Here is a 24,770-nt window from a genome sequence, read left to right on the forward strand (position 1 = left end):
GCGACAGGAGCCTGGTAGCGATTGAATAAAGTGCACGAGAAGTATCAGTAGCTCACCCCAAATACGTTGGAGCAAAGACCGTGATCGAAGGAGCAATAGAGAGGTGGGTCGACGTGTACAGCAACCACGGCGGCGCAAACGACAGTGATGATGATGCTCCGACGACTGCAGTGGACAAAAGGACCAATCAACCGGTGATAAAGTATCACGGGCACAAGGTGAAGCTGACGGTACGCTCAGCAATGACAAAGACGCAATGTGAAGCTCCAGCCACGGCGAATCGTGCTCGATGGAGACGCTCCCGGGCGCGAGGAAGAAGAGCGCGCACAGCAGTTTCCCGATGAAATCAAGCTAAATTGGTGGGTTGGCTAGGCGTGTAAGGATAAGGCGGAGCTATAGCAAGCTTTTACGGCGACTGTAACGCGCTGAGACGACGGCACAAGCTCACCGGAGATGGACGGTGGCGACGGAAGAAAACAGAGGAAGAGAAGAGAAGAACGACGGCGATGCTCTGGCTATAAAGACCGACTAGGAAGCAAAGAGAAGCCACGCAGGAGCCGTTCCTGCGCCAGCGCGACGCCAAAGACAGCCACGACACGCCTGGAACGCCGAAGAAGGCCCGCCGACAATGTAGCTTAGGCGGTGAACACTGTTCATAGTATTTACAAGATTGTCATTCGCTTTAAATCCCAAATTACTCCCAAATTTGTAGAACAACTCAAAAATCTCCAAAAATAAAAGTTGTTCCAAATTCAAAGTCTACAACTTTTCTTTTATAACCAACCCCTAATTCGGTCTGCATTTTGAAATGAACTTTTGAATTCAAATAGGCGACATTTAACGAATTACGCCTTTTCGAATTACTTCAAATTTTTCATAATAACTTTGAAAACTCCAAAAACAAACTTTGTATAACTTGACAAGCTCTACACTTTTGCTTTTGAGCTCAACCCCAAAATATGCTTAGATTTTGAAATGAGTTTTCAGGGTAAGATTTAAATACTAAAAATCAGGGTTTTCTAGAAAATTCAAATCCAAACCAAATTTTTGACTTGATTCAAACAATTCAATTCAACACTCATAACACAAATGTAAACTTGTTTTAGTGAATGCATATCAAAGTTTGCAATATGACCAAATGCCTTGCAATACATATGATGACATGTCATGTTTTTAATATTTAAACACCCAGGGTGTTACACCATAGGTGAGGAGGTCGCCAAACTCTTGGTAGTTGGATTCATCATAAAGGTATTCTACTCTGACTGGCTTGCTAATCATATTCTTGTTAAAAAGAAAACCAAGAAATGGAGAATGTGTGTTGATTATACTGGCCTCAACAAAGCGTGCCCAAAGAATCACTTTCCTTTACCGCGCATAGACCAGATAGTCGACTCCACCTCAGGATGCGAGATCCTCTTATTTCTGGATGCCAACTTAGGCTATCACCAGATTGCGATGATAGAGTCCGATCAACTCGCAACCTCGTTCATCACCCCGTATGGTTCGTACTATTACGTAACCATGTTTTTTGGTCTAAAGAACGCTGGTGCCACCTACCAAAGGTGCATCCAGCAATGCTTCACCGACCAAATCAACTCGCTCGATCAACCAGATCAAACCGAGCGGCTGAAACCAACAATCGTTGTCTATGTTGATGACATAGTGGTCAAAATGGCTCAAGCTTGCGACCTGATCGCAAACTTAGCCACAATGTTCACGAACCTCTAAAGGTTCAACATCAAATTGAATCTCAAGAAATGTGTTTTTGGGGTTCCGAAGGGGAAGTTGCTTGGATACATTGTGTCCGAACGACGTATCGAAGCCAACCCCGAAAAGATCATGGGCATCTCCAACATGGGCCCTATACGCAACATCAAGGGCATACAGAGGCTCACCGATTGCTTGGCCACGCTGAGCCGGTTCATCTCTTGGCTCGGCGAGCGGGGAATGCGTCTCTACAAGCTCCTCAAAAGGACGAACATCTTCGTCTGGACTAAGGAAGTGCAACAGGCTTTGGAGAGCCTCAAAATGTCACTGACATCTGCCCCAATCCTTGTCGCTCCCGAACAGGGAGAACCCCTCCTCCTCTACATCGCGGTGGGCAACCACGTGGTGAGCGCTGCCCTAGTCGTCGAAAGGGATGAGCCGAGACACCACCTTAAGGTCTAGCGACCCATATACTTCATTGGGGAGGTACTCACTGACCCTAAGGTCCAGTACCCCTAGGTGCAAAAACTCCTATACATCATGCTGATAGCGACCCAGAAGCTCCTGCACTACTTCACCGACCACGAAGTCACGGTCGTTACTTCGTACCCGCTCGGGGACATCGTCCGCAACCACGATGCCGCGGGACGGATCTCCAAGTGGGAACTCAAACTCATGGGCCATGACATCAGGTGTATCCCCCGCACTGCTATTAAGTCTTAGGCTCTTGCGGATTTTATCGCTGAATGGATGGAGGTCCAGCTACCGACCCTAGATGTCACCCATGAGTATTAGATGATGTATTTCGACGGGTCCATCATGGCGCCTAGCTTGGGGGCTAGAGTGGTTCTGATCTCCCCAGATGGGAGTAGGCTCCTCTACACCATTCGCCTCCACTTTTTAGTCTCAAACAACACCGCAGAGTACAAGTCCCTCATCAACGGACTACGCATCGCCATCGAGCTTAGCGCTACGTGACTCTATGTTCATGGCAACTCAGAGCTGGTCATCGACCAGGTCATGAAGGAGTTCTCCTGCAAATGCCCCCTCATGGAAGCATACTGCCAAGAGGTGCGCAAGCTCGAGGACAAATTCTAGGGGATCGAGCTGCATCACATTCCCCGAAAGGACAAAGATGCTACCGATTTTCTTACAAAATTGGCCGCCAGGCGGGACCTATCTTCGAGTGGGGTCTTCATCAATGACCTCCATGAGCCATCCACTCACATCCTAGAAGGTCTGATCCAAACACACCTCGATGCCAACTTGGCGCTCAAGGGCTTCGACCCTAGTGCCTCCATGACAACATCGCCCGCTGACATCGCTGTGTTGGCACCCAATCAAATCGACTAGCGAGCGCCGCTACTCACCTACCTCCTTGAGGAAGTTCTCCCACCCAAAAGGACTAAAGCACGGTGGATTGCTTGATGCGCCAAGATGTTCATTGCGTTCGGTGACAAACTTTACAAATGAAGTCCATCGGGGGTACTCATGAAGTGCATCCCTACTGACCAAGGGAAATAGCTCCTCCTTGAGGTCCATGCTGGAATCTGTGGACATCATGCAGCCCCAAGGTCACTAGTCGGAAAAGCCTTTCACCAAGGTTTTTACTGGCTCACCGCACTACGAGATGTAGAGGAGGTCGTCCGCAGGTGCGTGGGATGCCAATTTTACGCTCGATAAACTCATTTGCCGGCGTAGGAGCTCCAAACCATTCTCATCACCTCATCGTTCGCGGTCTGGGGCCTCAACATGGTAGGACCCCTCAAAAAGGGCCTAGGCGGCTTCACTCACCTACTCATAGCGATCGACAAGTTCACCAAGTGGATAGAGGCCAAGCCCATCACCAACATCCGCTTGGAGGAGGCAATCAAGTTCTTCCTCGACATCATCTACCGGTTCGGCGTTCCTAACTTTATCATCACTAACAATAGAACTAACTTTACTGAGAAGAAGTTCTTGGACTTTAGTGATGGATACAACATTAGGATCGACTAGGCCTTGGTCGGACATCCACGTACTAATGTCCAGGTCAAGCGTGCCAATGGCATGGTCCTCCAAGGACATAAGCCATGCATCTTCGACCGACTCAACAAGTACATCGGGCGATGGGCTGTAGAGGTCCTAGTGATCCTCTAGAACCTAAGAATGACCCCAAACTGATCCATAGGGTTCACACCCTTCTTCCTAGCCTACAGAGCTAAAACAGTGCTGCCCTCTGACATCGACCATAACGCCCCAAGAGTGAAGGCCTTCGACCATGACCGAGCCACGAAGGCTCAATAAGACGTAGTCGACCTACTCGAGGAGGCCCGCACGATGACTATCATCCGCTCCGCTCGCTACCAGCAGACTCTCCGTAGGTACCACGAGAGGAAAATCAGAGAAAGGATCCTCGAGGTCGGAGACCTCATGCTTCGAAGGACCGAATCGACCAAGGAGAAGCATAAACTCTCTCCGCCATGGGAAGGACCCTATATGGTGATCGAAGCGATCCGATCAGGCACCTACCGACTGAAGGACGACAACGGCGACGTTCTCATGAACACTTGGAACATCGAACAGTTACATCATTTCTTCCCTTCAAAATTTGGTCTTATCATTTTTCATTCAACGTTTGCTCCTATAGAGCACCCGACCCAAACACTTTTAGCCTGGGTCTCTCGAGGGCTCCACGGAGGTGCGGTACCACCTCTCTTCTTGTTTACTATCATATGGTAAATACATTTTTTTACCCAAATGAAAGGGTAGTCCATTCCTTTAATTATCTTACGTAACTTTGCTTCAAACATTCTGACCAATCGCACCCCGCCTCTACCTACGGTTATGAGTAGCTGAGCCTCGTGGGCCATGCTTGGGCTCTTAAGGTTGCAGCCTATGGGACGAACGGGTAGGTGCGAAGAAGAAAGAACAAAAACGAAGCTATGCTAAGGTAAAAATAAGGAATGGACAGGACAAGCTTCCCCGAACAAAGTAAATTCATCACAAAACGAAAATTGATGTATTCATCAATAAGGACTATTCACACGAGGGCTCCCCCATGAACTTAAACTATTACATCTGTTGGTTACTCCTACTATGGTTGCCGTGGCATCAGCTGATGACATGACCAGCAAAGATAAAGGCTGCTCGCCCTCTGATGGGGCAACGCTCGGCTCAAACAGAGCTTTTGACCCGACCTCCACTCCATCTATAGGCTAGGTGACATCTTCTTGACACACACCTTCAGTCATGCTTGCAAGGGCCCCACCCTATTCCACTCCCTCAACTTCGGTGAGCGCAACTGGTACCTCAAGGGCGTCGCACCCATAGATGCTCAATAGAAGAACATGGAGCTCCATACTTTCCCATACAGATAGGGCTGCCCCTGGATAGGGATGCTACCTACCGTAGTATGGCCGCCATGGCTACAGGATGTCTCTAACATCTCATCAAGCTTTATGAACTAGCCCACCTGAGCAGCTGCAGGGGCAAAACCCCCCACTGGCATGGTCCTAGGCGGATTCCCCTCCGACATGGCTCGCCTAGGGAATATCCGTTGAAAAGAGTCCATGTACAGCTCCATCCTAAAGAAGGCCTCGCAAACGGTGACGAAGCCAATGACACGCAACACCCTAGTCGGATTGAGGCACTACAGCTCTAGGCCCCACTCATCAAGGAGCCCGCGCAGGATCTAGTGCGCCACTTCCTTCGGTGGAAGTAGCCCCTTCTTGATGAAGGTGTCTAGCACCACCTTGGGTGGCCTCTAGCTCAACATTGCACTCTGGATTCATGAACAAATCTGTGAGTTCTCCCCCTCGCTTACCCTCTCTCTCGCTTAGGAACCGCCACGGCACACAAGCACTCTTGGCGAGAAGGAAGAAGGAGAAGAGGTAGCAGATTGGAGAATAGGCAAAGGATTGCAACAAGAAGCCCTCTCCCTTCCCCTATTTAAAGAGGACACGTAGCAGTTGAGGAAAGGCAAAAGGATTGGGGTGAGAAACCATCTCCCTTCCCCCATTCAATGCGGATGGAATACGATGGGACGTGCCCAAACCGATGGGACGCACCCTGTCCGATGGAACAGCGCCTGGTTAGATGGGACATGGCCTGGGTATGGCCCACCACTACCACACATCGAGCATGAGAAATAAGGCATCACTATGCATAGGCAGCCCTCCACCTTCCTAGGCGAGACTTGGAAAGGCCCAACTATGGGATCTCTGCCTAGGAGAGACCGACAGGTTTCCTAAGTCGATCGGATGGCTTAGGTGAACGCCGAGAGACAGGTAAGGAGCAAAGGGACGCCCCATGTGGGTCATACCAACTCCATCCCAAACGGCGAGCGTGGATCCTGATCGGACATATTCGATAGGAGCTCCTCAAACCCCGTCACTCAAGTCATCAAGGTAACATTATCAACCCCCACTATTTCTTTATATAATCATTCATTCATCTATTGTCATTCATACATTCATGCACCCATTCACACATTCATCCATACATGCATTCATTCATCCCATACATCCGAAGCATCGCATATGCAGTTAAATGCATCACAACGCACAGTGTTGTGTCACAAAGCAGCAGTTGCCTCATTCAACATGAGCAATGACCCACTAGGGTTCGAAGGCCAGCCCATGAAGGGCACGAGGCCACCTCATGTCAAATAGAGCCAGGAGAGAAAACGTAGATGAGCCCCGAGCGTCCCTCGCCCAGTCCACTCCAAAGCAGACAGGGTCATCTCAACCTTCTCGTTTGATCCTAACCTCGAGCCATGCCCAAAGAATCTCCATCGAGGGGAGCCTAGCAGGCCACCCAGGTCAGTCTCCAAAATGACCTAGGCATCTGTCGAGACGCGGGTTAAGGAGCTGTGGAATGCCACATGAGGGCTATGCCGACCCCGTCATGAACGACGGACCTAGATTTGACTCGACCGTGCCCATTAGCGAGCTCACCAAGTGCGTCACTCGAGCCATCGAGGCAAGCGACGTTAGCTCAGCCCCTCTAGTTGTGGAAACCACGGACGGGGTAACGCACGAAACTCAACTGACCCCTACCGAGCCCAACGGGACTCAGGGGCTCAAGATGCCCAACGCCTCGGCTGCGCCTAGATCCATGACTCTGACTCGCCCGATCCCACGGCGTGCCCGACACCTGGATCCGTGACTTCGACTCGCCTGATCCCTCAGCGCACCTGACACCTAGATCCATGACTCCGATTCACCTGATCCCTCGGCTGCACGCCTAGGACCATGAGTCCGTCTCGCCCGATCCCTCGACTGTCCATCAGCTACGTCCAACACCTCAACACGACCTTGGTTGTGCTTGGATCCACGACTCTGAGTCACACGATCCCTTAGCGCACCCGATGTCTAGATCCACAACTCCAACTTGCCTGATCCCTCGGTGCGCCCGACGCCTAGATCCATGACTCTAAATCACACATTCCCTCGGCGCACCCGACGCCTAGATCCATGACTCTGACTCACCCAATCCCTCAAATGCATGCCTAGGACTATGAGTCCATCTTGCCTGATCCCTCGACTATCCATCGGCTATGCCCAACACCTCAACACAACCTCGGCTGCGCCTAGATCCATGACTCTAACTCACCCGATCCCTCGGTGTGCCCAATGTCTGAATCCATGACTCCGACTCACCCGATCTCTCGTTGCGCCCAGCGCCTAGATCCACGACTCTGACTCACTCAATCCCTCATTGCGCGCAACGTCTGGATCCATGACTCTGACTCACCCGATCCCTCGTTGCGCCCATCGCCTGGATCCATGACTCTGACTCGCCCAATCCCTCGTTGCGCCCGACACCTAGATCCATGACTCCGACTCATTCGATCCCTCATTGCACCTAGCACATGGATCCATGACTCTGACTCACCTGATCCCTCGTTGCGCCCGTCGCTTGGATCCGCGACTCTGACTCGCCCGATCCCTTGTTGCGCACCCGATGCCCTAGGACCACGCTACTAGAAACAATGGGTTAGAAACTAGGAAGAGGAGGCTATACCCACCAAGATGCACGCACACACGCCCGCTGACAAAAAACCCCAGGCAATTCTATCTAAATCACTCGGGGACTCGGGGGCTACACCCGCGGGTGCGCTCGTGCTCACCCGCAATCAAAACAAAAAAATTCCCCCACTGGCAACATGGAAAAAACCCCTAGACAATTCTACCCGAATCGCTCGGGGGCTCGGGGGCTACACCCACGGGTGCGCTCGCGCGCACCCACTGTCAAGGCAAATCCCCCTAACGATTCTATCCGAATTGCCCGAGGGCTCGGGGGCTCCTGTCGAGTTCATAAACCCAGGGTCCCTCATGGGCCTGCTTCCCAAATAAAAGCTCAGCCCAGCAGACGATGTTGTGAACGACGCTCAACTCCTGGGTCGGCCCAAAAACCTAACAGTAGGCTAAAAGGGCGATCCAATCTCCGACCGGAAGGCCTAGCCAAGGAGGAATGACACCCACTTCTGACTCTAGCCCGCCTCTCTGACTGGAAGGCCTCACTTCTGACTCTAGCCTGCCTCTCCGACCGGAAGGCCTAGCCAACAACAATTCTGACTCTGACCGGGGATACACCAAACCTCTGCTTACAGCTCTTCTCCGACTGGCGTAGTCGAAGCCGACTAGGACCAATCGGCCAAGGATGCCTGCTTAGTAAGGACCAAGAAATGGGTGGAGCAAAGTAAAGTAGGACGTTGAAGTCAAACCACAAAACCAAGGACCGTAACCTATACACCTACAGGACAGTACCGACAGGACATGTCAGAATGATGCCCTGTAACCTTCCAGACATGTCAGAACCCAAGCAGTGTTGTGGGCGCCGACATTTTCCCTACAGTGTTATGGGCATCATCAACTCCCATACCATGACAAACATGATAAGGCTCCCCCCACATGCCTCTAGGCATCAACAGTATTGTAGGCGCCATCATTTGCCCTATATGGAGAACACGATAAAAACCTCCTACATGCGTCTGACATCAATAGTGTTATGGGCGCCTACAATCATCTTGTACCCAACGGCGTGGGCAACAAGACTTAGTAACATACGTACTCTCTCTTTCTCACTTGTAAGACCATCCCCTTCATCTATAAAAGGGGACGCGCTCTCTCCCGATGGGGAGAATCAGTTCACTCACACACACATCGGTTCACAACAACTCGAACAACACACATGATCCGAGCGACCAAGGATCCCAACGAACAACAACCGTTTGAACACTTAGCGCACAGCGAAGCTCCCATCACTCTAGGCCCTTCAGACCAGAGTCCGACCGGACCTCTTGCACCCTTATCTTTTTCCCTTCCATTTGTAACCCCACATCAAACTTCGAGCACCTAGGCTCAGGAATAAAGTCACCGTCTGACTCAAACTGGACATAGGGCACATTGTCTGAACCAGTATAAACCCTATGTCATTGAGTGCTAGGCCACATCCAATCACAACGTACGACAAAACTACAAATATTTACGTGTTGGTCACTTTCTGCACTGACATAACTCCTTGCAGAAGTCACACCAGGAGCGAGGTGGTGCTGGTGCCGGTGACATTGGCTACAAGGGGACATAGGCGGGCGTGGCCACCACTGCTTCAATGGTAGCGCTAGGGCTTCGACGACTGGTGGCGCTGGGGCTTCAACAGCGCGAGGTTCGACATTGCTAGGGCCGACACCATCCAAGCCAAGGCGAGGAGATGGTGGCTGGCTCTACAGACAAAGATCGCACAGAGGAGAAGCATGGCGGCCACGAATAGGAGTCCATCGGCGGTGAGGAACTGCATTGGCATGGTGGCCACGAATAGCAGAGTCAAAGAGGCGACCGAAAGGACCATGGCCATGACCATGGGCAATGTTGTGGCAAACACGAGTCCCAAGGCACTCGAAGACGCTGCGGTGTTGTCCATGGTGGCCGTGGTGGCGTATCGGGCCACGACGAACTCCACCGACACGGCGAAGGGCGAAGAGCAAGCCACGAACAAGATCATCTGTAGAAGGACGTATGTTGGTGTACTGGCATCATTTCACAACAATCTTGAGGCGATAGATTTGGGTGTTTGAAGAATCACTCGTGATGGGATAAAACCCATTAAGAATCCTGATAAACCCACAAAGAGTGAAGAGAAGGAAATTCATTTCAATGCTAGAGCTAAAAATTGCTTGTTTAAATCTTTTAGCATGGATGTTTTTAACCAAGTATTCACTTTAAATATGGCACATAAAATTTGGTTAAAACTCCAAGAGCTCCATGAAGGCATAACTAATGTCCGTGAGCAAAAACATTGTCTAGCTAAACAAAATTATGATTCCTTTGAAATAAATGATAATGAGTTTGTTCGTGATATGTATTCTCGTTTGAATCTAATTATCAATGAGCTCCATTCAATAGGATTAACAAAGCTAGATGATGCGGACATCGTGAGGAAGATCATCTCCATGCTACCATAAAAGAAATATGCAAGCATCATCACCATCCTTCACAACATGGGGGACTTAAGCACCATGACCCCGGTCATTGTCACTAGCAAGATAGTGGTATTTGAAATATCATGCAAGATGGGGCAAGAAGGAGCCTTTTCATCAAGCAAAGGCAAAGCTCTCACATGTAGTGAGAAAAGGAAGATGAAGGGCAAGCGAGTTGAAACATGCTCAAGCTCAAGCTCCTCATGTGAAGATGATGATGTTGATGATGATAAAGATTCAAGTGATGATGATCAATCTTCCTCCTCCACCTCCGACCTTGATGAAGAATCAATCAAATTTATCAACAAGGTGGAGAAGATGATCCAAAGGCTCAATGTCAAGGGTGTGTCCATCCAAATTCAAGATCTCATTTTTACCAATCAAAGAAATAAGCAAAGAAAGAAAGAGTGCTATGGATGCGGCGAGAGGGGGCACTTTATGGAAGTTTGTCCAAATAAGCCCACACCCAAGATAAAGAAGAAGGCGTGCAAGGTCAAAGCCCTCACATCAATAAGGTCATGGGATGATTCTTCAAGTGAAGAAGAATACCATCACAAGAGCTGAGGCCACAAGCACTCATCATCAAGCTCTTCTCGTATGTGCCTTATGGCATGAGGTAACAAAAACTCATCCTCTAGTGAGAGTGATAGTGATGATAAAATGCCTTCTCTTAATAAACTTGTGCAATAAAATCTTAATTATGCTAAAGTTTGAACTAGTCAACAAAAGAAGCTAAAAATATTGTAAGAAAAGTTAGATAGTTCACAAGAAGCATATAAAACTTTGCTTGAACAATATGAGACATTTGCTAATCTCAATATTGAACTATCTACTAAAATTGAGCAACTTGAGGCTAGTGTAACAACAAATGCATGCACAATCAATGATGAGCAACTTGTAAAGAAAAATGAAAAATTAAAAGAAAAGTTAGCTAGCTAACAAGAAGCTTATAAAAGTTTGCTTGCTAAAATGGAAACCATGTGTAAACATTATGATGAGCTAACTAATAAAGTTGCTAAGCTTGAAGCCGTCGGTACAATCCCACCAAGGCATCTAAAAAGAAAAGTTATATCTTTAACATGCCTAAAAAGGATGCTTCAACTTCTTGCAATGATTTATGTTTAGACTCACCTTTGTGCAACTAAGTTTTTGTTGAGAAAGTTATTATAGATACATGCACACAAGAGGTTGCAATGGAGAATGAGCAACTCAAGCAAGAAGTGACTCACCTCACCAAGGACTTGACTCAAGTGAAAGGCAAGACAAAGCAAACCCAACTTCATCAAGATAACACCGTCAAGGGAGTGAAGAAGCTTGATAAAGGACAAACCGTGGTTTGCTATGTATGCCACAAGGAAGGTCACAAGTCTTATGAGTGCAAGGTGAAGAATGGGGGAGGAGCCAAGAAGAAAGAGAAAAAGCAAACAAGCAAGCTCTCCAACACCTACACCAACAAGGTGGACAAGAAGGCTTCCACACCATACTTGTTAAAGAAGAAGAAAAATGACAAGGTGGTGGCCATCAAGGTGAACAAGCAAGCCAACAATAGGGTCAAACGCTTTTGGATGCCAAAGGAGATCATTTTCAACATGAAGAGCACCAAGAAGGTTTGGATCTCGAAAGAAAAGTGAGAAATCCAATGGACATCGGGGAATTTGGAGACTTAGAAAAGTATGGGTGCATTTCATGGGGTGCATCATTATGGACAAAGTCATTGCCAAGTGGGTTAGTGAATACTATGGACCCAAATTCCCCTTCCCATGTTAGGTAACTAGATTTAATTTCCTACAAGTGAGATTTAATTTCCTTCAAGTGGTATCTTTTAGCATCTAGTTACTTTTCATGCCTAGGTTTGCATTTGTATGTTTAATCTCTTGTCATGCATACACTAGGTAAATCATATGGTAGGCTTGCTCAGTTTCACTGTTGACCCTTGGAGCAAACCTACATGGTTTAAATTGTTTAGGAGCACGGTACATAGCTTGTTTTATAATTGTTCATCTAATATGTGCCAAAGTCTAAATTATGGATAATTTCTCCCAAATATCACATTCAAAAATGATTCTCACATTCATGTGATGTCATCTTTCAAGTAGTATTTTTTATTCTAAAATCAATGTGCATGTCTCCTACAAGTATTCTATACTTGTGTGCACAAATTTAGGGGGAGGTTACTCTACAATGTGGATGCTTTGAGACTAACACCTTTTCAAGCTTACCATGTGTATAGTAGTCTTATTGCAAGGAAAATGGAGTCCCCAGAGTTAAGCATCATACTTTAAGTATACACCACATATTGCAAGTGGTAGAAATCAAATTGGTTTCCACATGTGGTATTTCTAAACTGATATCATCATATTGATTTTATTTTGATATTTATATGCTTTCTCCATGCATTATATAGATTAAATTCCCTTGAGCAATAATATGCCAATTATGCATATGCTTTGCCTTCTACCTTATGTATGTATATATTTAAGGGGAGCTTAGTCCATATAATACGAGAGTCAAATTTTATGACCTATTCCACTCCACATACAAAGGATCACAAAGTTTGATCCTCCCTTGTGCTACTAATGTCTTTATTTTCGGTGTTTGATTCCAAAGGAAGAGAATTTAGAGGACCAAAAGAAAGCATTAATTTATAGGACCAAAAGCAAGATCATAATGGTCTACAAGCCGTAATGGTCCAAGAAAGGGAGGATAGTAAATTATGGATTAATCTATGTAATGGGGAGAATTTGTAGGATCAAAAGCAAGGCTTAAATCCATAATACCACATGGGGATATTTGTAAGGGCAAGATAAGTTTTCAAGTGGTATCTTTTAGTCTTATAAGTGGTATCTTTTAGCATCATATAGCCTTGCCCTTATACATTACATCCTAGCAAGTAGATAGTTTTTAAATTATAAATATTTTTTTATTATTTGCTTGCTTTGGTCGTGTTGTCATCAATTACCAAAAAGAGAGAGATTGTAAGGAAAATGGACTCTAGACCCATTTACTTTGGATTTTGATGTTTGAGGACCAACACAACTAAATTAGACTAATAAATTTGCAAGTGATTGTTTTGTAGTCCAATATGGTGCAAGATGTAACTTGGACAAAGACAACGTGATGATCCGATGATCAACACCATAAGCAAGACCTTAGAAGCATAAGAGAAGACCCAAGATATCAAGCAAAGTCTAAGCACGAAGATAGAAATCAAGCCGGACGCAAGATCATGAAGAAACGAGCTCACAGAGGTGACCGGACACTGGACCGGACGCTGGCGGAAAGTGATCGGACGCTCCGATCAAGAGGCTCGGCAATAGCAGGCGTCAGCAGCAGCGACCGGACGCTGAGTACTGAAATCGACTGGACGCACCGATGGTACTATTCATCATCACCGGCAACACATTCAGTACTGATCGGACGCTGGCGGCAAATCGAACGGACGCAGGACTACAGCGTCCGATCGAGTACAGAAAGGTTACAGAGCGGCGAAATTGCGACCGGACGCATCTGGTGGCATGTGACTAGGCGCTGGCAGCGTTCGATCAGTTGATCGTGGCTCTAACGGTTGGGACGATCGGACGCGTCCGATCAGGATGACCTGTGCGTCTGGTCAGTAGCAGAAAAGCGGGATTTCAACCCCAACGGCTACTTTCTCCGTGGGGCTTATAAATAGACCCCACAACCAGTCATTTGACTGGAGTGGAGCTGAGGAAACATATCTAGGGTGTTGATACATGATTTTAGTGATCTCTACTTGCACAGTGCTTAGTGATTCATTAGGTGATTAGCGTAGGTGCTTTGCGAAGTGCTTAGGTTGATTAGACCACCGCCTATACGCTTGCTCTAGGTTTAGGCCTAGTGTTGAGTAAGGTTTACATATATCTTACCACCCGGTGCTTGCGCGCACCATTGTTGTACATCGGAGGGGCTTGTAGTCTTGCGAGATCACACCAACCATGTTTTTGGTGTGGCCGCCACCGTGTGCCAGAGGAAACAAGGTCTGTGATGTTTTGGCTGGAAACTTGATAGTGAAGAGGGCGGGAAGCAGTCCGGAAGAGGTTTGCCGGAAGACACGTCGGAGACCCACTTGTGCATGGGGAAGGCCCGAGGCTATCCACGGAGTTATCCGACTAGGAGTTTGGCCCTTGCGAGGGATTCCTTGCGAGGGGCTCCAACGAGGACTAGGGAGAAGCTTGCGCGCTTCTCGATACCTCGGTAAAAATACCGGAGTCGTCGACGGAAGTTTGCATATCTCTACCTTACTCTTTAGCTTCCGCATTTACATTGTTTACATTACTCCTTTTGCGGTAGAGATAGCAACACACTAGCAAAACCATAGTTGCACATTTAGATAGTTTATGTTTTGCATAGGCTTTGCTAAAGTTTGAAAAGGAGGCCATAGTTTAGAAGTAGAATTTTAAGTTGTCTAATTCACCCCCTCTTAGACGTCGCGGTCATCTTCAGTGGGAGTACAACATTTTTTCTTCTTGTTTCACTACCCACGTTTCTTTAATGTCATCTTTTTTATTGTATATTATTGGCTTCAGAAAGATTACCATGTCACAGTTTCTTTCTTTTCCATCAGTGCTCAGCAGAATGTGGGACGGGAAACCGGCTCCCACCGGTAGCTGTTGCATTGTCTTTTATTGAACTACAGATGATAGATTATTGTCTTTCCACGAATGCGGTATTATCCTTGGAAATAATCTACTACCGAAAATGTGTTTGCCAAAATGCTTGATTTGGAAAGGTATTTAATGGTTACTCTGTCACTCTAATTGCAATTAGTCCTCTCTGGCAAGTGAGCAGCCAGAATCTTCTGCCACTGTTTTGTTTTCTCCTGCTACGCACAAAAATTCTGCGGTGCTAACCCTTCAATCAGTTCAAGAGCCATATGAACAGGTGAGACACCCAACGTCGCACCACAGCAATTCCTTCTCCCTACCCTTTTCGCCTAGTGACGTTGCTTTCTCAGTACTTTAATGATAGAACATTACAATGCATCTCCCTCCAAAAACCTCTAATCTTTGTAACATCACCCTCGCCGCCAAAGTTTACACCCTCCAGCACCAGGTGAGGCCTCAAAATCCGGTGAACTGGTTCTGCTGGTGGTGGTGCAGGGCTTGCAGTTCCGTTGCTGTGGGGCTGAGGCTCTCTGTCCCGACGAAGTTGCTGTTACAGGAGAAATGCATGCCATTGTCAGCCATGTCAATTTCCGACTTTTCATATAATAATGAAATCAGAAGGCAAGTGATTCTATCTTTGGAAAACGAAGGAATACATGTGATTCAATCATTCAGACATGGTTGGGAACAGCCACAGTGCACAACAAGAGAGTCCAGTTTTTTTTTATCAAGTCTGAATCTTACTCGCGGGGACGGGAAGCCCAGAGGTTGCTGAGAGCTCTGAGGCGGCTGTAGTACTCCCCAATGGAGAGGAAGCACCGCGCAGCCTGCCGAGTGGTCAGGATCCGGCGCATCTGATGCAACGTCTGCTGCCTTAGATTGTCGGCCTGCGGTTGGAACAGCACAAACACATGAAAAAGAAAGGTGAGATGTCACATTAGTGTTGTTTCATATCTTGGCTATGCTGCACATTGGCGCTTCCAATATCTTGAATGACAGGGCATTCTCGGATCATGCAGATGCATCTATTCTACTCCTGTCTTGCTGTCTTGTCCCAGATATATTCTAGCCTGGACAATTGCTGAAAGTTCCCAGCTGCTGCTTAAGCTTAATCTAATGAAATGTTGCTTTCAGCAAAGTTTAGATAGTGTAGCAATTTTTTTTTCATACTGATGGTGTATTGTCCTTATCATTTCCTTATAGTTTTGTATACTTCTATAGCATGAAAAGAAATCTAATGTAAGTATTAGCAATAAGCAGCCTCTATCCTGAATAGAGAAAAAAGGGAGGGTGGTATATCATCTGTGATCGTGTTTATTGCAAGTATTTTTCAAATGCACCTTTATCATCCAAATATACAGCGCTCCTAGCAACTTTGTTCATTGCAAGGCTTTGTGTCAAATGATTGCTCCAATCATGAATCTAGGAAATATGCTCCCCCATCCTCAAATAAGTGCATTTCTAGAATGTTTTGGAGACATCAATGCTACTATGAAATTACATATATACACCTGTATCAAAACATAATAATTGCACTTTAATGTAGAGAGTAGCAAACCCTGCTAAGGGTCTGTTTGGTTCTTTAGGCGCTCCTAAAATTACTGTCACATTGAATTTTTTTGACACATGCATAGAGTATTAAATATAGACTAATTACGAAACTAATTGCACAACTTGCGACTAATTTGCGAGACGAATCTTTTAAGCCTAATTAGTCTATGATTTGACAAAGTTGTGCTACAGTAAACATGTGCTAATGACAGATTAATTAGGTTTAAAAAATCGTCTCGCAAATTAGCCTCCATCTATATAATTGGTTTTGTAATTAATCTATATTTAATGCTCCTTATTAGTATCTAAGCATTCGATGTGACATAAATTTTAGGAGCGACTAAAAACCAAGCAACCCCTAAAACTAGTTGGTCTATGATCTAGAAGTGCAACTATTTTGGAACAGATTTTTAATGCTAAAAGTATACTCTTACATCTGCCTTCTGGCAAAGTTCTGTCCACAAGGAATCAAAGCTCAGGAAAGTTGAAAACAGGCTAACAAAATGGAGGTCGCAATCAGCTTTTACCCCCTGAGAGAGAAGATAATCCTTAGAAAGGCATGATCATTTCTTTAACAACTTCTGATGGAACAGCAAGCCCCATCTTTTTATTTTTAGCTTCTTCTTGTCCATGGGGCTGAATTTTAGGCGTCTGTGTCCTTTTCCTGACCACTATGCATGGATTGAACCTTGCAACTTTTGCGAGGCATGGAATGGAACACCATGAATGAGGCCTCTAGTAGTCTAGTATTTTGGCCGTGGGCCCTCTGTTCTGCAGAGGCACCAGCAAACAGAGAAGGGAGAGAATAAAAAGGACTTTTTTTCTAAAAAAATGGAATAAAAAGGAGATGGCCGGCCCAGAGAAGACACACAAGGGGCATTATTTATGCACAGTGCCAACTGTAAGTATCCGGCCATTGACTTCCTGTAGAAAGATACAGGTGTGTACGTGTATGTACTGCCAGTACACATGTTTGGCCAGGAACAATGCCTCGCCAAATCTTCACTTAAAGGCACTGTTCACTTCTCTTATGATCTGTCTTTTTTAGCTTGTTTTTTCAGCTGGAACGGTGTTTTTCTCTCGTAATAAATCAGCCGGAACAGTATTTCTACTTTTTTTTTCAGCGAAGAAAGGGATCAAAGCCTTGCCCTCTTTGGTTCCTACCAACACACTAGAAAACATACAATAATTGTCGCCAGCAGCATTAGCTAGCCTCTTATTTGTTGTTTAATTACAAGCTAATTATGCGTGGTGGAAAGTGGTAATGATGCTTATCCGTTTATCTGCAGGTTTAAGCTAGCTTTCTGACAAAAGGTTGGCCTGCCCCTGCCATGGACAAAGCAGGACAGGACCCTGTAGCTTGTAGGACGAGGACCAGCTGCATTGCTACTGTTACGTTGCTGTGCAGTTCTGACAAGGAAGGACTAGTGTACTTGAAAGTTTAAGCTAGCTTTTCCTCGCCGTGTAATTCTTTTTTTGGTAAAAAAAGATTTACTGACCATGATCATGATCTACAGTAAGAATACGATCTTAAGGGTGGCGGTGAATAATGCAGGAAATGGGGGAGAGTAAAAAGACGGTGACCTGTTGATAGAAGTTTTCGAGGCTGGCAAGCTTGTCAAGTGCGACGGCCATGATGTTCATGTAGTTGGGGGCGGCGGCGCCGTCGTTGAGCGTGCCGGCGGCAACTGTGTCGGCCAGGGACTGGTGCAGCTGATGCAGGCCCTGGGCGAGCGCCTCCTCGGCCTGCTCCGACGACTGCTGCAGGTTGCAGATCCCGAGCAGCTGCTGCTCCGTCAGCGGGTCCAGCTGCGGCATCAGGATCTGTATGCCAAAGAAGAAGAGAAAGAGGCTCAGTACGGCGCGCCGCCTCTGACTGGGTGGGCGGGGTTGCACTGACGGACGCCATGGCAATGGCACGCAGTGCCGCAGTGGTACCGTACATACCTTGAGCAGCTCAGACGGGCGGAAGCCGCCCATCCAGAAGAAGCAGCGCTCGGCAGGGGTGGCCCAGGCGCCGGTGAGGAGGTGGAAGACGTCGGAGCGCGCGAGCGCCGCCTTGAGCTGGAACAGCTCGTCGTAGTGCTGCATGCACTCCTCCACGATGAGTCCCAGGTTGCCGTCCAGCAGCTGCGCCTGCAGCCCGGCTCGGAGCTCCGCCAGCCGCTTGCTGTCGTCGTCCAGCCACCGCGCGTACTCCATGTCGAACATGGCGGCGCCTGCATGCATGGTACGTCGTACGGTAAAAACGGAGTTACTGGCTGGCAGGACACGTTTTTCACGCCACTCGAGGCCGGCCGGCCATGCATCATCTCGGTAACTGCGCCTGCGGCGGCAGCTACAGGCCACAGCTGCTGCATGGCACGGTTAAAAAGCTCGAAGCTTTGGAGCAGTGGTACTATGAATGGAGAAAGCGGACGGCCGGTGCTGCATTACCAGAGTTCATGTCCCCGGCGGCGCTGCACCCTCCAACGAACAGGCCCTGGACCACGGTAAACCCATGTCATATCAAAGTTCTGAATGATACGAACTTGGATCCGATGCATTCAGGTAGGTCATCAGACGTGTTTGGGAGTTCGGACTGGAACGAACCTGTGACCGTGCTCTCTGGAGCTCATGCTCGACCTGCTGAAGCCTGATCCTGCTAGTCTCGAGCTGCTGCACGTAAGCCTGCAGTGAAAGGACGAGTAGATTACTCTCAGCAATCCCAGGACCATGAATGCATGCGTTCTTTTTTGCTGATTGATTGAAACAAAACAAAATCACTGATGAGTTCATGGGTGGCACTGGCAGTGATTCTAGTCATGCACCTTCTTCCTCAGTCTGCTCTTCCTCGCAGCCTCTCTGTTCTGCGCCAGCCGCCGTTCCGTCTGCAAGCAAGGATTCACAGCGATTCAACTCAAATACTCTCATCAATGGTGAGTGGCAGCAAAACGAAACAGATAGATGCAGGTCCATGCAAAGTGATGGAGTGGCCATGCATGCAAAGGGCAGAGAGCTATATATCCTACCTTGGCATCTACCAACCTGCCATCTTTTCTTGTGGATCCATGCTTCCTCTACGCAAAGGACACCACGAAAAAGCCAGCGGAGTTAGAGCATGCGTGTACTGGTATAGTAGTACCCCTATCCGTTCTCTTCTCCTACACGTCAACACAGTGCACACCATCTCGCCATCCAAGTAAAGGCAACTACAGGGCCGGCACAGAAAGAAACAAGCCGGTGCACGTTGGAGCCAAAGCTCCTGTCGTCCATCATCTATATCGTCGATTGATGCAGCAGCACTGCCACTGTCCATCTTCCTCCAAAATCCAAACACAAATACTCGGCCTGTTCGCTGTAGCTGTCCCCGAAAGCTCAGTGAGCCGGACAGCCGCTGTTGGCAGCCACGGCTCTGTTGCGGCAAGGTGCAGTGCAGGGGGATAAGATGGATGGGGTTTTGCTATCCATCCACCCAGCAGGGAGAGACAAAAGGGAGGTTAGGGATGACCCTGTCCATCGTTTAGCGTCCTCTCCGTAGGATTGACCAGCTGTCACTAGTCCAATCATCCAGGACTGCCTGGTTAATTTCCCCCAAGCATCAAGCAATCATGGACATGGCTGGCTTTCTATTCAGAGGCCACATGACATCTCCCGCGCAAGGAACACGCATGCATGGAGTGGAATGCCGTTGTGTTTAGAGGCAGGCCTGGCCCAGTGACCCTCAACTATACTGTAAAATACTATGGCCATGAGGTAAGCTGCAGCAGAGTGGTTGCTGGGGTGGGGGGTACCGTACACCACAGTGCTGGCTTTGCCGTACGTGCATCGCCTCGGCCGGCGTTGGTGTGTGTGACATGAAAGAACAGCATGTTTCGTACCACAGTGCGTACCGCGAGTTTTTCAACGATTCGACAGCAATATTCTGAAGAGACTGGTGAGTCGTTTTGGATGGAGCTCTTCTCTCTCGGCGGCTGTTTGTTGGATGGAGCTGGTGCACTGGAACTAGCCGTCTACTCTACCTAGTAGGACTGTAGGAGGGGATGCTAGTACTACGGACGGGTGCATGCTGTGCCAGGAAAAGATGAAGGTGTGGCGCTGCGCTGTGGTGCGGTGCACTGGACACACTGGTGCGGCAGGCCAGGGCCAGCCGTCCAGGGCAAGTCTGGCAGAGGACGCAGTAGTACTACGTACCTTGTCATGGTCTCCCCCTCCGTCTCCGTGCAGCTGCAGCGGGAGCGGGTGGTGCTGCTGAAAGCTCGGCGGGGCGGCAGCAGCGGGCGCAGCGGCGAGGCCTGGCTTGTAGCTGTAATCATCAGTGGTCACCATCATGACCTCCTGCCGCGGCGCAGAGGAGGCTGGGGACACCAGCTCCATCTGAGACATTGTAGTGTTCTGAGCTGAGCTCGAGTCAGTGGTGCTCCCTACTGACTGCGAATTCCCCTGTTCAGCAATTACACAGCAACAGTGAGCGTCGGGTAAAAGGATTTATTATTATGCCATGTCTGCTGCTAGCTAGTGCTGCTGCGGTAATATAAAAAAACCGATCGGCAGCCAACAATTAGGCCCTGTTTAGATCCACCTAAAAACCAAAAATTTTCAAGATTTCCCGTCACATCAAATCTTGCGGCACATGCATGGAGCATTAAATGTAGGTAAAAAGAATAACTAATTGCATAATTTGCCTGTAATTGACGAGACGAATCTTTTAAGCATAAATAGTCCATAATTGGATAATTTTTGCTAAATACAAACGAAAGTGCTACCGTAGCCAAAAACCAAAAAATTTCGGAACTAAACGCGCCCTTAACGGGCATCGCTCGCTCTCTGCCTCTCGTCTTCATCCTCTTTTACCACCCCTGGCTCGGCTCGCCTCGCCTCGCCTCCTCGTGGCTGCTGGCTGCAGCCTGCAGGTGCAGACCACATACAGAGAGCGAATCGCCAAAGAAACAGCCACATCTTTTCTTGGGTTCAGCGACGATGACGAGCCAGAGCCCAGAGGAGACGACGAGAGACAAGCGAGGCGATGAGTGAATCAATGCGTGCATGCATGCAGCATGCATGAATCACAGTGATCATGTGAGATCGGGAGGAGGAGGCGGGGCCTTTACACTGTGTAGCTGCTGTTGATGCCTCGTTGGCCACGAAGGGAAGATCTCCAGCGTGGGGGGCCTGCCAGCGCCCGCGAGATATCCTGCCGCTGCCGCTGCTGCATGCATGCATACAAAGAGAATTAACACGAGGGCCTTACCGAGGCCTTGTTTAGATCATCTCCAAATTCCAAGTTTTTTCACTCTCTCTCCATCACATCAATTTTTAGCCGCTTGCATGAAGCATTAAATGTAGATAAAAAAAAAACTAATTGCACAGTTTAGTTGGAAATCACGAGATGAATCTTTTAAGCTTAGTTGGTCCACGATTAGACAATATTTACCAAATAAGACGAAAGCGCTACTATTCATCAGGTTGCAATTTTTTGCAATCTAAACATGGCCCGAGTGTCGATTCCTTCCCTGTTCATGCATCTCTCTCTCCTCTCCCTCTCTCCATCCTCCTCCATGAGCTTGCACAGAGAGAAAGAAAGAGAGAGAGAGAGGAGAGGAGCTAAGGCTAGAGGAATGCAAACAGTAGGCGAGGAGAAGTAAACGAGACATTTCCATGATTGTGGCATCGGCATCGGGGCATCGCACCACTATATGCAGGTGCAGCTGCTGCATATGCACACTGTTTGCATAGGAATGCAAACCGGCAGGAACACAAAAGGCGAGGCATGTCTTGCCCTGTGCGGCGCTGTGCCCGTGCGCAGCCGAGCAAGAAGCGAACGCGCCTTTTTGGCAAGTAGAGCCCAGGTCCGGACTCCGGAGACAGAACGAAGATGAAGAAAAAAAAAAAGCTTACACTTTGCCTGCGCGACGTCGTTCTTGATGATCACGCCGGGATCGACGCCGCCGGCGTTGGCCGCGCCGGCTCCGCCATGGATGAGGGCCTCCTCCAACTCCCCGAACCCGAAGTAGGCAGCGGCTGCCGCCGCAGGCTGGAAGTCCCTGCCCAAGCAGTTAGCGCACACAGAACCCATCAGTCATCGCCCGCCCGGCCCCCTAAGCTCTAGCCCGCTACAGGCGAGGCGAAGGCGAAGCTAGTAGCAGATAAAAACTTTTCAAGAATGGAAAGGCCGAGACTGCCTAAAGTACGAGCGAGGCTTGTAGTTGTAGCTGTGGATGTGGCTGGGGCAGGCAGCACAGCAGATAAGGATGACAAGGCCAAAAGATGGTGCCGATCGATCTCGGTGCCCAAACAAATCACTCGCACTCGCAGGAATTCAGGCCTCGAGCATTAAGAAAAATTTTGGTGCGTGGGCAGAGGTGTAATCCAACCAAAGTGGCACGGCATAAGCTTGTGGAATCGGTCTGTTATAAAGACGGATAAAAGGAGGGCGAAAAAAACTTTAAAGATGTTGCGCACTCAAGCATTTGAAAACGCGGCAAGTGCTGGGAGCGGAGCGAGCTAGTTGCGAGTCTTGCGACGCGGAAAAGGTTGCAGTTGCAGGCAGCGGCAGAGCTCTGGTGGTCTTGCATGCGGCCGGCGGCCTCTTGGAATTGGGTTGGGTGAGGCGAAGTAGAAGACGACTGACAGAGGCATCAAAAACAAACCGCGAAGTAACAAGTTGAGGGAAGAGAGAGAGATGCTGAGAGGCAGTACAGCCGTACAGGAAGCAGGAAGGCGGTGCGGTGGCGGCGACGTGGGCTTGAACTCCATACGCGAGCGCCTGGTTGAGTGGCAGAGCTGCCCTCTCCATCCTCCAAGAACTCTCCTCGCCTTGCACCATGGCCACTGCTAGCTCTACGACCAACAAGAAACCAGCAGGAAGAGTTGTGAGCGGTGGCGATGGACAAATATAAAAGAAAAGAAGGGAGGCAGACTGTCAGAGAGCAAGAGAAAGGAGATAGATGCTGCGTGCATACCATCCTTCTAGCAAAAGCATGCAAGCACAGAAGAGAGGAGAGCCCTCCTCTTTGTTTGTTTCTCTTCTCAGCTCTCCTCTCACACACTGCTTTCCCTTGTTTGAAGCACTGGCGAATTGAATCAGCCTTGGAGTTTCATCCACTGTACTGCAAAGAAGATCTTGTCCTTTTGAACACGTCCTGCCGTCTCTTTTTTCAGGCTTGTAAACAGCTAGCTGGGGGGGGGGGGGGGGGGGGGGGGGGGGGGGGGGGGGCGCGATGCAGAGGGAGGGAGGGAGAGAGATGCACAGAGAGAGGGGTGTGGTAGGGCTTTTCTGTCAGCATTTCTGTCTCCTACTCCACTCCTTGTAACCACCTTTCACCTCTCATTGGCCGCCCTCTGGCCCCTCGCCTCTGAGACGGCAAGTACTCAACAAAAGGAGCATTGAATAGAGAGAAGATAGGCAGGGAAGAAAGAGGGGAAAAGAAAAGAGAATAGAGGGAGAAAGGAACACAAGCTTAGGCCACGTTTAGTTGCACCGAGTTGGCGTAGCCCGAAACACTGCAGCTACACTGTACCTACAGTGTCGTTTTATTTTTATTTGGTAATAATTATCCAATCGTTGACTAATTAGGCTCAAAACGTTCGTCTCGCAAAGTACAATCAAACTGTGCAATTAGTTTTTGATTTCGTCAATATTTAGTATTCCATGCATGTACCGCAAGTTTAATGTGACGGTAAATTTTCTTTTTGCATAGTATCAAAGTTGAGAATTTGGTGGAACTAAACAGGGCCTTAAAAAGAATGGGGCTGAGCTTGAGAAGTTGTTCTACACTTCCATCCATGTCCTCTTCTCCTATCATGCATGTTAAAGAAGAGCGGATCAGAGAGGGAGGAAGCGTAGCTAGGACTAGGAGAGACAGGGGAGTTGATTAGATTCGTCAAACTCTATGCCCTCACTCCATAATACATGCATGCATCTATAATTGCCACAAGCAACTATAGCTTTGTTTAGTCTGAAGCAACCCTAACCAAAGCACCAGAAAAATATGATATGGATACAACCTACAGTGTGAAAATATAAAATCCTAGGGGGGTATGGAACATACATAATTCTAGTAGGTGCTTGGAAATGGGTTTGTTTGGGATTATCCCTGTCTGCATGGGTCAACATCAGTGCATTGTCATGCACCAAATATTAAAAACGGTATTTCCTCATCAGAGAAATTAATTCTTGGAGAAGCCCTCACTCTGGTCTCTTGGCTGCCATTCCCCCTTTCCCCCACTCCTGAATCCTGAGGTTATCGTGGATAAAATGCAGATAGGGATCACACTAAACACATTTGTGTGAGTTGTGGCCAAGCTGCTGACTGGTCATTAGTACCTAATCCTTTGCCTAAGTAGGGCCTCAAGCGCATCATAAACTAATGCTAAAAAAAAGCGCATCATAAACTACTCCAAAAGAAGTTGCATTTATAATCGCTGGCCAACTCCTCAGGTCA

At 48.1% G+C, this 24,770-nt stretch overlaps 1 protein-coding gene across 3 annotated transcripts; it reads right to left on the minus strand.

Annotated features, from left to right (window-relative positions):
• Nucleotides 1-14,800: 14,800 nt before the first annotated feature.
• LOC136456894 (transcription factor LG2-like) lies at nt 14,801-23,470 on the minus strand. Of its 3 annotated transcripts, XM_066456889.1 has the most exons (13): nt 23,289-23,464; nt 23,034-23,166; nt 22,225-22,370; nt 21,438-21,535; nt 20,521-20,769; nt 19,359-19,406; nt 19,158-19,217; nt 18,940-19,017; nt 18,784-18,829; nt 18,295-18,566; nt 17,932-18,171; nt 15,541-15,683; nt 14,801-15,343 (listed from the first exon to the last, which is right to left on the minus strand). In XM_066456889.1, exons 2-13 carry the CDS (start codon nt 23,150-23,152, stop codon nt 15,253-15,255), a joined length of 1,590 nt encoding a protein of 529 aa, XP_066312986.1. In that variant the 5' UTR covers nt 23,153-23,166; nt 23,289-23,464; the 3' UTR covers nt 14,801-15,252. The 3 variants fall into 3 exon arrangements, with proteins under 3 accessions (XP_066312986.1, XP_066312987.1, XP_066312988.1); XM_066456890.1 differs by lacking the exon at nt 19,359-19,406 and having other exon boundaries at nt 14,802-15,343; nt 23,289-23,462; XM_066456891.1 differs by lacking the exons at nt 14,801-15,343; nt 15,541-15,683 and adding an exon at nt 16,527-17,858 and having other exon boundaries at nt 23,289-23,470.
• Between the last annotated feature and the right edge of the window lie 1,300 nt (nt 23,471-24,770).

Source organism: Miscanthus floridulus, chromosome 6, assembly GCF_019320115.1.
Source record: "Miscanthus floridulus cultivar M001 chromosome 6, ASM1932011v1, whole genome shotgun sequence".
Taxonomy (NCBI): domain Eukaryota; kingdom Viridiplantae; phylum Streptophyta; class Magnoliopsida; order Poales; family Poaceae; genus Miscanthus; species Miscanthus floridulus.

Excerpts from the sequence above, each read along its gene's own strand:
- LOC136456894 (XM_066456889.1), bottom strand. The coding sequence starts at position 23,152 with ATGGTGCAAGGCGAGGAGAGTTCTTGGAGGATGGAGAGGGCAGCTCTG. Across the intron at positions 15,684-17,931 it reads TCGAAAACTTCTATCAACAG|GCCGACAATCTAAGGCAGCA; the intron begins GTCACCGTCTTT and ends TTCCAACCGCAG. Across the intron at positions 15,344-15,540 it reads TGGGCTTCCCGTCCCCGCGA|CAACTTCGTCGGGACAGAGA; the intron begins GTAAGATTCAGA and ends CTCCTGTAACAG.